The sequence below is a fragment of the Siniperca chuatsi genome, linkage group LG7, assembly GCF_020085105.1.
Source record: "Siniperca chuatsi isolate FFG_IHB_CAS linkage group LG7, ASM2008510v1, whole genome shotgun sequence".
NCBI classification, from domain to species: Eukaryota; Metazoa; Chordata; class Actinopteri; order Centrarchiformes; family Sinipercidae; genus Siniperca; species Siniperca chuatsi.
Genome location: NC_058048.1, coordinates 29,178,680 through 29,193,832, shown reverse-complemented (window position 1 = coordinate 29,193,832; position 15,153 = coordinate 29,178,680). Strand labels below are relative to the sequence as shown.

At 43.3% G+C, this 15,153-nt stretch overlaps 1 protein-coding gene across 6 annotated transcripts in view; it reads left to right on the top strand.

Annotated features, from left to right (window-relative positions):
- LOC122878873 overlaps window positions 1-15,153 on the top strand; it is a 29,774-nt gene that overhangs the window by 5,696 nt on the left and 8,925 nt on the right. For 2 of the 6 annotated variants that reach the window (XM_044202353.1, XM_044202354.1), the window contains exons 2-6: window positions 7,767-7,935; window positions 9,484-9,575; window positions 13,731-13,825; window positions 14,015-14,228; window positions 14,803-14,912. In XM_044202353.1, coding sequence (XP_044058288.1) covers window positions 7,826-7,935; window positions 9,484-9,575; window positions 13,731-13,825; window positions 14,015-14,228; window positions 14,803-14,912 — 621 coding nt within the window. In that variant the 5' untranslated portion in view covers window positions 7,767-7,825. Of the gene's footprint in view, window positions 1-3,985; window positions 4,023-4,919; window positions 5,008-5,104; window positions 5,744-7,766; window positions 7,936-9,483; window positions 9,576-13,730; window positions 13,826-14,014; window positions 14,229-14,802; window positions 14,913-15,153 lie in introns of those variants that run through there. The other 4 variants (XM_044202358.1, XM_044202355.1, XM_044202357.1 and 1 more) reach the window with 4 other exon arrangements.

Sequence of the window (15,153 nt, the reverse complement as noted above, 5' to 3'; positions counted from 1 at the left end):
AGCACACAGCTTGAAATACTGTTAACATGAATCCTGAAAAGGAACCCACAGAAAGTTTCCCTTTAACTGAAAGGATGACTTTAAAATGTTTTTGAAGAATTCTGTTTCTCAAAAGGATTTGAAGTCAAACTAACCTGAAAAATCTTTTATGTTCTTTTAATAAACAATCATCCATTTGCATCCTTTAGCTTAGCATATACACTAAGTATAACAGTGGATGTATATAATCTTAGTTGTTTGAGCACCAGCAACGGTGACATTTAATAGTAGCCTACAGCTTCAGTAAGTTTAATTTGCTAAGAAAAGTTTGCTACTAATCCTAGCAACCATTTGTTTTCACCCAATTGATCATTATACAATCATACTATATTTAAGCAGAAGCCTGGTATTTGCTGGGGTTAATGAGAGTGAACATCACACATGCTAAAGGCTAACATTAGCTTAATGCTAGCTGGCATAATTTTTTTTAACAGCAAATACGACCACTTTACAATATTTAATTTACTAACCATTGCAACATTAGACAACCTGTAAAGACAGCGAGATAATGGCACTGGTTCAAATGTTTTTTACTGAGCAAACTAGCCTATTGTTATTACAATCAATGGACCAGTTTCCTAAGAGTAATGCAGCTATGAGTTGACATAGCATTTTCCTCAGTTAAAAGATTAAAACTTACCTCCTTCTCCACAGGCTGGTGAGAAATGATGACAGTTGGGCAGTTACAGCAGTTGAATATAGCATTTCTTTTAAGTGGAGGGCTTGGATCTCCCTCCTCTTTGCCATTTCTCTCCAAAAACATTAACATTAAGATGTTTTCCTCATTACATATAAATTATTTTGTTTTCTTTGTCGTTTGCTTTATTTAAAACAACAGTGTCCCACACCCCCTAAAATGGTTGTTCCCCTGTCCTTGTTTAATTTAAAATATTTCGGTTGGAAAGTTGGCAGTAGGCAAATTGAGACAATATTGATTAAATGTTAGTATTTCAATGTTGAAAACAAGCCTCAAATACAATGTTGATTCAATGACATTTTTCAACATTCAAACTGTGACTGCTGTAGAAATGTTGATTAAAAGTAGATTTTTCAACCTCAACCATATACCAACCTTTCTAACCATAACTTAATGTTGAATTAACCCCTTTTCAGATCTTTAAGAAACAAGTGAGGAACAAATCAAGAACGACTTGATTATTGATGAATTGTTAATAAGTACCTCCCTAATAATTCCTAATGAGGACTATATAGTAGACAATGATGAGTTACCAGAGAACAGACCGGGGGATCTTATATTAATGAATCATTAGGTAATTGATTAGTTCATGAATATCTGTGAATCGATCATACTGACCGCTTTCTTCATGAGTCGTTCCTGATTCACTCTGAACCAGCCGGTGAACGGCACAAAACTAGTAACGATTCATTCATTACTAATTGCTTAAACATTAGTTACTGTTTTTGTGTCCCCTAAAGTAAAGTGGAGCATCATACTGAATAGTTAATGAGTACGGAATAATTACTTAATTATTACCTGTCCATTAGTTGCCCTTTTTGTGTCCCCTCAAGTGGTGCATCATACTGGGTACTGAGTACTTAGGTTTGTGCAGGTCTTGTTATAGACCATCACTGGCTTCAGACCGACTGGCAGCAGAGGAGTTGAAGGCAGCTTGGACAGGGCCAACGAACTTAATCTGTTCTTTAACAGATTCGACACACCGGCTCCTACTCATCCCCCCTCTAACTCAGCTGCTGTCGGCCCTCAAGCTCCTCTGAGTACTCTGCTCCCCCCTAGGGGGGATGGATTCAGGTCCAAATCTTACCATCAGGCTAACAGCCCTCTTCACACTAATGACTCCCCCCGTCCCCCACCTATAACTTCTGCTGTGTGCCTGACTGCTGACCAGGTGAGAGGACAGCTGATGAAACTCCACTCAAACAAGGCTGCAGGCCCAGTGGCGTTTGCCCCAGGGTGCTAAAAGCCTGTGCCCCCCAGCTATGTGGAGTCCTTCAACATGTCTTCAACCTGAGCCTGAGTCTTCAAAGGGTCCCTGTTCTGTGGAAGACATCTTGCCTCGTTCCTGTGCCGAAGACGCCGCGTCCCAGTGGCTCCAAGGACTACAGACCGGTGGCACTGACCTCCCACATAATGACGACCCTAAAGAGACTAGTGCTGGAACAGCTGCGGTCCATGGTCAGACCCCTCCTGGACCCCCTTCAGTTTGCCTACCAGCCCCGACTGGGAGTTGAGGACGCCATCATCTTCCTGCTCAACCACATCCACACCCACCTGGACAAGCCGGCAAGCACGGTGAGGATCATGTTTTTTGACTTCTCCAGTGCTTTCAACACCATCCGGCCTGCCCTGCTGGGTGAGAAGCTGGCAACAATGCAGGTGGATGCCCCCCTTGTGTCCTGGATTGTGGACTACCTGACTGGCAGACCACAGCACGTGCTCCTGCAGCACTGTGTGTCAGACAGCGTGGTCAGCAACACTGGGGCCCCTCAGGGGACTGTCCTCTCTCCCTTCCTCTTCACCATCTACACCACGGATTTCAGCTACCACACAGAGTCCTGCCACCTTCAGAAGTTTTCTGATGACTCTGCTGTGGTGGGATGTATCAGCGGTGGTGAGGAGTCTGAGTACAGGGCTGTGGTGGGGAACTTTGTCTCATGGTGTGAGCAGAACCATCTGCAGCTCAGTGCGACAAAGTCTAAGGAGCTGGTTGTGGATCTACGGAGGGCCAAGGCACCAGTGACCCCGGTTTCCATCCAGGGAGTCAGTGTGGACATTGTGGAGGATTACAAGTACCTGGGAGTACACTTGGATAATAAACTGGACTGGACCAAGAACACTCAAGCTGTTTACAGGAAGGGCCAGAGCCGCCTCTATTTTCTGAGGAGGCTGAGGTCCTTCAACATCTGCCGGACAATGCTGAAGATGTTTTATTAGTCTGTGGTGGCCGGTGCTATCCTGTATGCTGTTGCATGCTGGGGCAGCAGGTTGAAGGTAGCGGACGCCAACAGACTCAACAAACTGATCCGTAAGCCCAGTGACATTGTGGGGGTGGAGCTGGACTTTCTGGCGGTGGTGTCAGAGATGAGGATGCTGGCCAAACTACATGCCATCTTGGACAGTGTCTCCCACCCGCTCCATGACGTGCTGGTCAAGCAAAGGAGCACCTTCAGCGGAAGACTCTTCCCATCAAAAAGCACCACAGAGCGCCACAGGAAGTCATTCCTGCCTGTGGCCATCAAACTCTTTAACTCTTCCCTCTAAGTGTTAGTCTGTATGACCCTAGGTCACTAAACTGGACATTGATCATTACATCTCTGCCATATTTGAATAATTGCAATATTCTGTGTATTACTCCCGTGCAATATTTAGTTTTCCTATGTTAGTTTTTCCTATCTATTGATATTGATATTATATACCTCCATTATTGCTGAGCAATATCTTAATAATCTCATTAAGCTACACTTAACTCGACAATACATGCACCACTACTTATTACTTATATTATTACATTGTATTATTATACTGTATTATCATCATCAACCGGTAAACCCACTTGGTACTTCACACTTATTTTATCTTATACTTATACCCACCTGGTACTTAATTTATTTTCTGACCTGTTGTTTTTATAGTGTTTTTATAGTGTATTGTATTATATTTTTTGCTAGTGCTTTCTCTTGTGTGCACTAACGTAAAGGCGAGCTGCTGTAACAAAGAGTTTCCCTTCGGGGATCAATAAAGTGTTTCTGATTCTGATTCTGATAGTTTGAGGTTTTGTCATTTCCTGTTTTATTTTGTAGTGCGTTCCTCTCCTTGTGTGTCTTGTGGCTTTACTTCCTGTCTTTGTTTGCTTCCCCTCCAGTTTTGATTATTAGGCCCTCCTTGATTGTTTTCACCTGTGTCTCATTCTCTCACCTCCCTTAGGGTATTTAGTCCAGGTCTTTTCCTTTGTTCAGTTTCGTTTAACTTCGTTCCCGTGCCCAGTTCCCCCAGCATTCTTACCGTGAGTTCTGTTGTTTGGATTCTTTGTTTCCCTTGGACCCTGTCTGGATTCTGGACTTTGAACTTTGCCTGCTCCCTGTTGGATATTTTTTAGCCTCATTGGACTCACTTCCTTGTTTCCACCACTGCCAGCCGGTAACCCATATTCTTGTACCTGGACCTGTATCTGCCTATTTGCCTGTTACCTGTTTGTTGCCTGTCTGCCTAGCGGTCTGTCCGCCTGTACCTGTCTGTAAACGCTGTAGCCATCCGGCTACTTCATCCTCATACCGCTTCCTGGTCGTCTGCATTTGGTTCCACATACTGCACCCCATACGACAGAATGATCCGACCAGTCATGGACCCAGCAGTCTACTCTCTCATGGAAGAGTTGAAGGAAGTGTTCTCCACGCTAGAGAAATTCCACCTCTCAATTCAAGACTCAGTTGATATCATTTTGTATACTCCTTAATGGAGAGGACAATAATATCCAGACCCTGGCTTGCAACTCTTCCCATTATGGTAGAGAACCTTGCAGCAATATCCAGCATGAGGCAAGATTTGTAGCCCTACTGTGCCCCCTGTGACATTCTGCCTGTGCCGCCGGCATTCCGCCAGGCCTCCAGATGGTTTTGATCTTTGTCACGGACCTCATGAGATGAGCTCCGCACCTGTCCAGTCCCTGGGCCGTCCACCCGAAGTCTACCACTTAGCCCTTGAATCCCTCCTCCGGACCCCCTCCGCCCACCCAGGATCCCAGCAGCCATCACTTTTGGTTTTATCATTACCTGTTTTATTTTGTAGTGTGTTCCTCTCCTTGTGTGTCTTGTGGTTTTACTTCCTGTCTTTGTTTGCTTTCCCTCCAGTTTTGATTGTTGGCCCCTCCTTGATTGTTTACACCTGTGTCTCGTTGTCTCACCTCTCTTAGGGTATTTAGTCCAGGTCTTGGTCTTTGTTCAGTTTCGTTGTACCTCGTTCCCATGCCCAGTTCCCCCAGCATTCTTACCGTGAGTTCTGTTGTTTGGATTCTTTGTCTCCCTTGGACCCTGTCTGGATTCTGGACTTTGAACTTTGCCTGCTCTCTGTTGGATTTGTTTAGCCTCATTGGACTCGACATACTGCACCCCATACGACAGGTCTTTTATTTAATGCAATGTTCCCTCGGTTTTGAGCAACAGCCTTCCACTTATGCTACTGATAAATCTAAGATTACGTATATTATAGGGTTGCTTAGTGGGAGCGCTTTAGCTTGGGCCACCACTGTGTGGGAGAATCAATCTGCCATTAACTCCTCATTTGTTAATTTCATTGCTAAGATGAGGAAAGTTTTTGACTAACCTGTTCAGGGTAAAGCTGCTAGACATCTACTCCATATCCGCCAGGGTTCCCGTAGTGTCGCCAAATATTCTGTTGAATTTAGAACCATAGCTGCTGACTCCGGGTGGAACGATAGCTCTCTGCAGGGTTTTTTTCTTAATGGGCTCAGTGAAATAATTAATGAAGAATTAGCTGCTCGAGACCAGACAAACGCCCTCGATGCCCTAATTTCCTAGGCCATAAAGAGAGACAATCGCTTCAGAGAACAACGTAGAGAGAGGGCTATTTGTCCCCCTACTGCTTCACACCTATCCGCTCCACCTGTTGTAAGAAATGCTCACCCTGGTCCACCTTTTGTCTGCCCTGCTATCAATACCTCCCCTTCAGCCTCAGCAGGAGAGGCTGTTTGCCTTAGTTGAGCAACAGGTAGGTTAAAAAGACATCATAGTAAATCACAATTCATGCCTAATTAATAACAAAACATGCACAGTACAGACAACAATAACGGACAATTGGTTTCAGTGTGAATGGGGTTTACAAATTTAGTTTACGAAGTTATTGCATTTGGTATGAAAGACTTCTTGTAAATGTTCTTGGTTGCTGCAGGGGCTCTATCGCGTCTTTATGAATTCTTTAAAAGGGGATGAACAGGGTCAGACACAATTTGTCGGGCTTTTTGTTTCACCTGTGTTTTGTATATACATCCCAGTTGTTTCTGCTCTTTCCCAATAATTTTACTGGCCATATTTGTAATTCTGGACAGTCTTCTGATTTTGTAATTGTCTTTATGTGACTGTTGAAATTTAAGTCCGAATCCATATCTACACCAAGATTTCTGGCTTGATTTGTAGATTTTAGTGTCATGGATTCAAGGTGAGCATTGACTTTTAATCTGTCTTGTTTGGGGCCAAAACAAGTTGTTGTTTATTTCAGTTTTTTTGTGTTCAGTTGTAGAATGTTTTGGCACAGCCACTCACTGATATGTTAAATACACTTACTCGGCAAGTGTACGGGACTGTAGTCATGTGGTGACACTTTTTTATGTAGAGTTGTGTCATCTGCATAAGTATGGTAGGAGATGTTATAGTGTTCTATAATCTAAGCAAGGGGGAGCATGTAGCTGTTGAATAAAAAAAGAATGGACCCTTTAGGAACGCCACATGTGATTTTTGTTTGCTTAAATTCATAATTACCAATTGACATGAAGTAATCCCTATCTTGTAAATATGATGTGCTAAACTAATTTAGCACAGTAGCAGAAAGTCCAACCCCCTTTTCTAGTCTGTCGAAGTATGTTATGCTCAACCGTGTCGAATGCAGCACTGAGGTCCAGTAATACCAAAACATTCTCAGTGCTGTGATGTCGAAATCCAGACTGAAAAGCAATAAGCAAGAAATTGTGTTGCACCAGGAAAGCGCTAAGTTGCTGAAAAACAACCTTTTCATTGATCTTTCCTAAAAATGGTAGGTTTGATATGGGCCTGTAGTTATTTATTACTGAGGCATCCAGATTAGACTTTTTAAAGAGGTTTAATACCTGCAGTCTTCAGAGCCCTGGGGAAAAGGCCTGACTGAAGAGAACTATTGACTATCTGGAGTACATCTGATGCTATGCAGTTATAAACATCCTTAAAGACGCTTGTAGGCAGAGTGTCAAGGCAGCAGGTAGTAAGCCTCAGATTTCAAACTTTCTTTGCATAAGGTTTCTTTATCTATGGGGTGGAAATGTGCCAAATTAATTTACGAGTAGTCTGATGCGTAGGCAAAGGTGACATGGCTATTTTGCCCTAGATGGAGTTACAGACTTTGTCTTATCATAAAATATTTTATCTGTGAAGGAAGAAGCAGTCATTGTATGACAGCAGTTCAGGATTGACTGATGCTGAGGGGTTTGTCAGTCTGTCAACGACAGTAAATAAGGTGTATGCATTATTGTTTTTAATGAATAATTTCAGAGAAAAAGACTGCCTTGCCCTTTGTAGGTCAAGGTTATTGCTGTAAAGTTTTCATTGATAAATCGCGTTCTGGTCAAAGCTGTTTTAATTCTGCTGGTGTCAGCAGAGATGGTCATTTTAAAAGAAAACACAGTAATGATCGGAAAGGGCAACATCAGTCACTACAGCCTCAGAAATGTGTAGGCCTTTGGAAATGAGATCTAAAATATGTCAGAGGAACAACAGGCTGATCATTAATCAAAACGTTTACTATAAGGGGTTGTTGCTTTGTTTTGTCCATTGCTCCCCTATTGTGTGATGGAATGAACACTGCAGTCCCTACAGGCCATGAGCAGCAGTTCTAGTCTGGTTCTTTCAGCATGGTTTTGGAGAGGATGCATGCTCTTATTGCCTACTTTTTTCTCTATTCAGCAAGTATTCAGCTTCCTGTAACTATTTCTCCCAAGTTGGTGTCTGAGCAGCTGGAGATCACTCACTCACTTCTGCTTGTCCAGGTTTCTCCACCTGGATCACGAAGACGTATTGGAGAAAAAAGCACCAGAACTGAGGCAATATGTCTGTCTACAAGAATCAGCAGCCCTCTCTAAAGAAGTTCCGACTGAGTTTTTACATCTGTGCAGTCGTTGTCATCCTCTATCTCATCAAGCTGATCTGGAACTACTGGTGGGTGAAATTACTAGTCTGATTTGTTTCAATATGACAATAACTCAAATGTCTTGAGTGTGACTCAACTGTGGCATTATATGTGGCTCAGATATGGAGGGTTGAGTCCATATTGGAACTACTTTTTGTCCCTATGAAAACTGTTTACAGCACAGGTGGAGAAGGAAAAATCAGTGACTTAAATGTGCAGCATCTCATATAATGAAGTGGTCAGCAGTGTTTCACTTTATTCTGTGTTTTTATTTGTATGTGTGTTACAGCTGAACAGCTGTTTTCCCATACTTTGCGGGTATATGTCACTCTTTTCACAGGAAAATCTGGATTTCTCACTACTAGTGAAGTTTGATGAATCAAAATTAATCTAAAAGGTGTTAATTTCGAGGTGCAAAAAACACATTCATTGTCACACAAATGTCACTTCAAACAGAGGCTGTGGCCTGGGGGCCACCTGACCCCCTTTGTTCCCCTGGGCCCTGTAGGCCTGTTCAGTAGTCCTGCATGAGTACACTTTGGCTTTTTGAGGAGTAGCTTCTTCACACTTGGTTTTGTCACTGCGTCACTTATCAGTACATCACAGCCAAAGATAACCAGAGTGTGTCTTTGTGTTTCTTCATCTTACTTCCCCATTTGACTTGAAACATAAAATGCAGTAAGCTCAAAGTTCTGACTGTCACTCTACATTGAGATACAATTTCATATTAAACAAAACAGTGCTGTCATCCATTCACGCTGGCTCCTCCCTCTGTGGATGTTGTTGCTGTATAATAGTGTGTCTCCATCCACCTATTTCTATGTGCATTTTCAATTTGCGCATTAAAAGCTGCAGTGGAAACACTTGAAATGTTTTAAAGTCCAAATGTTGCAAAACAAAATTACGCTTGGCTGAGGTGGAAAATCTGATGTTTTGATAAAAACAAACTGACAAAGTGCAATGGAAACAGACTTAATGAATAAATGTACATCAAGCATTGACTTTTGTCTCTCAAGCCTCCGCTGAAGAGACTAAAAATAGCGGCAGATGAAATAATCAGATCTGTGTGGAGCGATGAGACTGTAATGTTCCTCAAATTAATACATGAAACATAAATGTTGTATTTCCGTCACATTTTCTGCATTGTTTTCCGTTGTTTGAGGTTTGACTGTTACTCTTTTAATTACCTCATCTCGTTGAGTCCTCTTCTTCTGCAGTGGTTTAATGGCACCCAACTGATGAATTAGCGCCACCAGCTGTTCATTTAGATGCGCCCAACTCCCAATATTCGCATAAAGATAGCGGATGAAACACACATTAATTAGCATTTTCTTTTGCAGATTTTCTGGAAATTTGGTTAAAATCTGAGCTACATTTGGATGGAAACCAATTCAATTTCACACTACTTCCTTCTTTGCCCTCAGCGGTCATTGCTGAAATGTCTCTTGTTTCTAAAAATGCACCCAATTAATGGAGAAAAACTACAGTAGCAGAACAATATTCTTAATCAGTCTCCTCCTCTCTAACTATGATTTGTATATATGATCTCACCAAAATCATTTGTTGTGGATCGACAGGCCTGACAGGAGCTTCCAGTCCTGGATCCCACCCCGCCCAGCACCCCTAAAACCCATCCCAGTGCCTCCACAAAGTTGTTCAGGGAAAATAGGTAAACTAACCGTTACTGATTGCTGATCACTGAAGTTTTTTGAAAATGTCTGTCTGACATCTGTCCTGATAAAACTTTCAAAAGTAACAAAAGTATTTCCTGTTTCTGAACTTCTGTCTCATGATCACTCTCCATTCACTGGAATGTTAAATTTTCACTGTTTCCTTTTGATGTGGTAAATAACATTGATTGCTTACATCACTTTTTTCACATTTGGTGATTCAAAATGGTATGAAAATCATTGCCGTTATACAGTCTTTTCCAAGGTTTATCTGAATGCAGGATGTACAAGGTAACCAAATTTAACCAAACTATCTAACTTTATTTGGAGGTCAAACTGAAAGTGAGGCACCAAAAATGTCAGTAATAATCCCTGTACAGGAACTGTGCACACAATTACAGAAAGGTTAAGGTCAGAAAGTCAGTGGATGTTTACATTTTGAATAATACTTTCACTGTTTGCCTTTGTTTTCTCTTCCAAATTATTTAACTAATCTGGAAGTTTGTTTTCTGATTGTCGGGCTGCTCATGTTTCTTCATCCATCTGACTCGATTTTAGCAATGTCAAAATGCAAATCATGACAATGACTTCCATACCGGATCAGTCGGGGCCCGGGTTAACAACGACCGCCACCAGTGCTGTTCACCTACAGGGTACCGATGGAAATTGGACTACTGTTGGTTGAAGATGAAGGAGGGGAGGAAGGTGTGTTTGTAGGCAGAGAGAGAAGAGGAAAGCTAAGAATGTAGGACTGGCAGTAGGGACTTTGAATGTTGGGACTATGACAGGGAAGGCTAGAGAGTTGATTGACATGATGCAGAGAAGGAAGGTGGACATACTGTGCGTCCAGGAGACCAGGTGGAAAGGTAGCAAGGCTAGAAGCTTAGGAGCAGGGTTCAAGTTGTTCTACCATGGGTCAGATAGGAAGAGAAACGGAGTAGGAGTTATCCTGAAAGAGGAGTTTGTGAGGAATGTTCTAGAGGTGAAAAGAGTATCAGACAGTTACGATGAGTCTGAAGCTGGAAATTGAAGGGGTGATGTTCAGTGTTGTGAGTGGTTATGCCCCACAGGTAGGATGTGAGTTAGAAGAGAAGGAGAAATTCTGGAGTGAGTTAAATGAAGTGATGCAGAGCATCCCCAGAGGTGAGAGAGTGGTGATTGGTGCAGGTGAAGGGAACAGAGGTGATGAGAATGTGATGGGCAGGTTTGGTCTTCAGGACAGGAACGCAGAAGGACAGATGGTGGTAGACTTTGCAAAGAGGATGGAAATGGCTGTAGTGAACACTTTCTTCCAGAAGAGGCAGGAACATAGGGTGACATATAAGAGCGGAAGTAGAAGCACTCAGGTGGACTACATCTTGTGTAGACGTTGTAATCTGAAAGAGACCAGTGACTGTAAAGTAGTGGTAGGGGAGAGTGTAGCCAGACAACACAGGATGGTAGTGTGTAAAATGACTCTGGTGGTGAGGAAAATGAAGAGGACAAAGGCAGAGCAGAGGACAAAGTGGTGGAAGTTGAAAAAGGAAGAATGTCGTGTAGCTTTCAGGCTACTGTGATCAGGGAGACAGGGAGGAGGGTACTCTGTGTGTCATCTGGAAAGTGGACAAGGAGACTTGGTGGTGGAACGAGGAAGTTCAGGAGTTTATACAGAGAAAGAGGTTAGCTAAGAAGAATGGGACACTGAGAGGACTGAAGAGAGTAGACAGGAGTACAGGGAGATGCAGCGTAAGGTGAAGGTAGAGGTGGCAAAGGCCAAACAAAGAGCATATGAGGACTTGTATGCTAGGTTGGACACTAAAGAGGGAGGTGTGGATTTGTACAGGTTGGCCAGACAAAGAGAGAGATGGGAAGGATGTGCAGCAGGTTAGGGTGATTAAAGATAAGGATGGAAATGTATTGACAGGTGCCAGGAGTGTGATGGGAAGATGGAAAGTACTGTAGGAGACAGAACATGGGTGCACTGTGTGTTTGCTGCATGTGTGTGGGTTGGTCTGGTGCTGAGGGGGCGGAGCTCACGGGAGCAGGTGCACATGCACGTATGTCTGTAAAGGTGCGCACTTACCTGAGGCCAGGTTGAGAGTCAGGGACGGGTAGCCGTAATTGTTGTTGATCGCCTGATTTTCCTGTGTTTGTCCATCTACGTTATCTGTTTTATGCATCTGGTTTTCATGTCCATCCTCTGTCTGCCATGCTTTGATGGCTCATGTGCAATAAACCTACAAAACGCATGTTGGATCTCAGAACATTTGTAAAGTACAGACTTCAAGCGTGTCACAAATGTTCAAACCCAGGACCCACCTCTGACCCTCACCGCGGCTGCAAGGTTTGTTAAGGAAGCTGCTACAAGTACTTTGAAGAGTTGATGAATGAGGAAAATGAAAGGGAACGAAGAGTAGAAGAGGTGACTGGTGTGGAGCAGGAAGTAGCAAAGATTAGCAAGAGTAAAGTGAGGAGGACGTTGAAGAGGATGAAGAGTGGAAAGGCAGTTGGTCCTGATGACATACCTGTGGAGGTATGGAAGTGTCTAGGAGAGGTGGCAGTAGAGTTTCTGACTAGTTTGTTTAACAAGATCTCGGAGAGTGAGAGGATGCCCGAGGAATGGAGAAGTGTACTGGTGCCAATTTTTAAGAACAAGGGAGATGTGCAGAGCTGTGGCAACTACAGAGGAATAAAGCTGATGAGCCATACAATGAAGTTATGGGAAAGAGTAGTGGAAGCTAGGCTAAGTGCAGAGGTGAGCATTTGTGAGCAGCAATGCCTAGAAAAGAATACAACAGATGCAGTATTCGCTTTGAGGATGCTGATGGAGAAGTACAGAGAAGGTCATAGGGAGTTGCATTGTGTCTTCGTAGATTTAGAGAAAGCGCATGACAGGGTGCCGAGAGAGGAGCTGTGGTATTGTATGAGGAAGTCTGGAGTGGCAGAGAAGTATGTTAGAGTGGTGCAAGACATGTATGAGAGCTGTAAGACCGTGGTGAGGTGTGCTGTAGGTGTGACAGAGGAGTTCAAGGTGGAGGTGGGTCTGCATCAAGGATCGGCTCTGAGCCCCTTCTTGTTTGCTCTGGTGATGGACAGGCTGACAGATGAGGTTAGGCAGGAATCTCCATGGACTATGATGTTTGCGGATGACATTGTGATTTGTAGTGGGAGCAGGTGGAGGAAAATCTAGAGAGATTGGAGGTCTGCTCTGGAAAACAGAGGAATGAAGCTTAGCCGCAGTAAGACAGAATACATGTGTCAATGAGAGGTGGAACAGTGAGGTTACAGGGAGCAGAGGTGAAGAAGGTGCAGGACTTTAAGTACTTAGGGTCAACGGTTCAGAGCAATGGAGACTGTGGAAAACAGGTGAAGAGGCGAGTGCAAGCAGGTTGGAACAGGTGGAGAAAAGTGTCAGGTGTGTTGTGTGATAAAAGAGTATCAGCAAGAATGAAAGGAAAGGTGTTCAAGACGGTGGTGAGACCAGCGATGTTGTACAGCTTAGACAGTGGCACTGAAGAAAAGACAAGAGGCAGAGCTGGAGGTAGCAGAGCTTAAGATGTTGAGGTTCTCTTTGGGAGTGACGAGGATGGACAGGATCAGGAATGAGTACATCAGAGGGACAGCTCATGTTAGATGTATTGGAGATAAAGTCAGAGAGGCCAGATTGAGGTGGTTTGGACATGTTCAGAGGAGAGACTGAATATATTGGTAGAAGGATGCTGAGGTTGGAGCTGCCAGGCAGGAGGTCTAGAGGAAGACCAAAGAGGAGATTTATGGATGTAGTGAGAGTGGACATGAAGTTAATTGGTGTGAGTGAAGAGGATGCAGAGGACAGGGTTAGATGGAGGCACATGATTCGCTGTGGCGACCCGTGAAAGGGAACAGCCGAAAGGAAAAGACTGTGTCCCCAGTTCTCAGCAGTGTACTTGGTGACTACAGTGTTACTATTCTTGACAGGACTGATGGCCAGAACCATGTAAAAAAGACCCTGGTTGTGATAACAATTATCCTTTTATTGTGTACTCCAACCCAAACATTTCTTTGGCTTTCTATTTACTGATGCTGTGGCGTGACTGCAGAGAAATGTGCAGCTTAGTAGCTTTTGTGCAAAGACAACTGTTGACAGTATCAAGCACTTAGGCAACAACTTGGTTTAACATTTTTCACTCATGCAGTTCCTCGGGAACAAAATGGGACCTTCGTGGCAGTCATCGGGACGAAGACACAGCTGGTAGCAGCTTATTGGGAGCACCGCACAGGAAAAAAAGAGGTCAGTTAAGTTAGCAGGGCACCAACTCTGCCAAGTTTTATTTCCTGTGGTGCTCAGTGGATGCAATATGGCAATAAAACAAGTGGGTTCAGTGTCCACAATTAAAAATGGCAAGATAAAAAGGTAGGTTGTAAGTTTACATGCTCCCCATGACGTAATAACATCCTTACTCTCGTCTTCTCATGCCAGGTTCGTGTTGTTGCAGTGATGCTGAGGAGCGAGACAGTAGACTATTACTGCCATCTCTGTTGTAAGGGCAAACTGAACAGCGCTAAAGGTGTCATCGACATCATCCCTTATCACTTTGGCTTTGCGTACGGGACAGCATACATCATGTGTCCTCTCCCCTCAGGCTGTGAGACCCCATCTCATATTGCTGTGACCTCTGCTGCCGACTCTAAAGGTAGTGAAGGGTTTTGCAAATCAGATTTTTAGCCATGAAATTACGTCCATGGTGCCCAGAAAATGAATCCTGTTGACTTTGATGATCCTCTGACTCTTCCTGTAATGCCACCAGGTCAAAGTTGATGGTTTGTGGTGCCCAGGCGACGTGTCTTAATGATTGTGGTGATCTCTGTGCCTAAATACAGCCTCAGAGCCCCTAGCATGGCTGTAAACTTAGTCGTGTTGTATTATCACATCCTGCATGACTGCCTATCTTAAATCACCCTGTACTATTTACTGTGTGTAATGAGAAGGTAGTACGTCTGCAACTAACAATTACTTTTATTATCAATTAATCTGCTGATTATTTTCTAATTTAAATGATTAATGGTTTGGTCTATAAAATGTCAGAAAATAGTGAAAAATGCCCATCTCAATTTCCTGAAGCCCAAGGTGACGTCTTCAAATTGCTCGTCTTGTCTGACATAAAGTCTAAAACCCAAAGATATAAAATTCCCTCCTAGTTGAATGTACTGTACAGTAATGAAATGTGATTGTCACAATGTGTCTGTGATTCTTTTCTGTGGCCACAGACAAACTTGAGTTTTTGGAGGTGAAGAACAAGAAGGCGAAAAGTGACTCCTTTCCTTACAACTTCGCCGTCTGCTTCTCCACCATGTATCGTTTCAGCAACGTGCTGCAGGTAATGTCACACAACACTGATTTTACAGTTATTTTATTTATTGAAGTTTTCTAAAGTATCCTGACAAAGACAGAAATGAGAAATGCAGAAGAACAAAATAGGACAGACCAAAAGAAACCTACTCATCTTGCTTCTTCCTTTTCTATTGGCTTTCTTCTTCTTTTCCTTTCGGCTGTTCCCTTTTAGGGGTCGCCACAGCGAATCATGTGCCTCCATCTAACCTTGTCCTCTGCATCCTCTT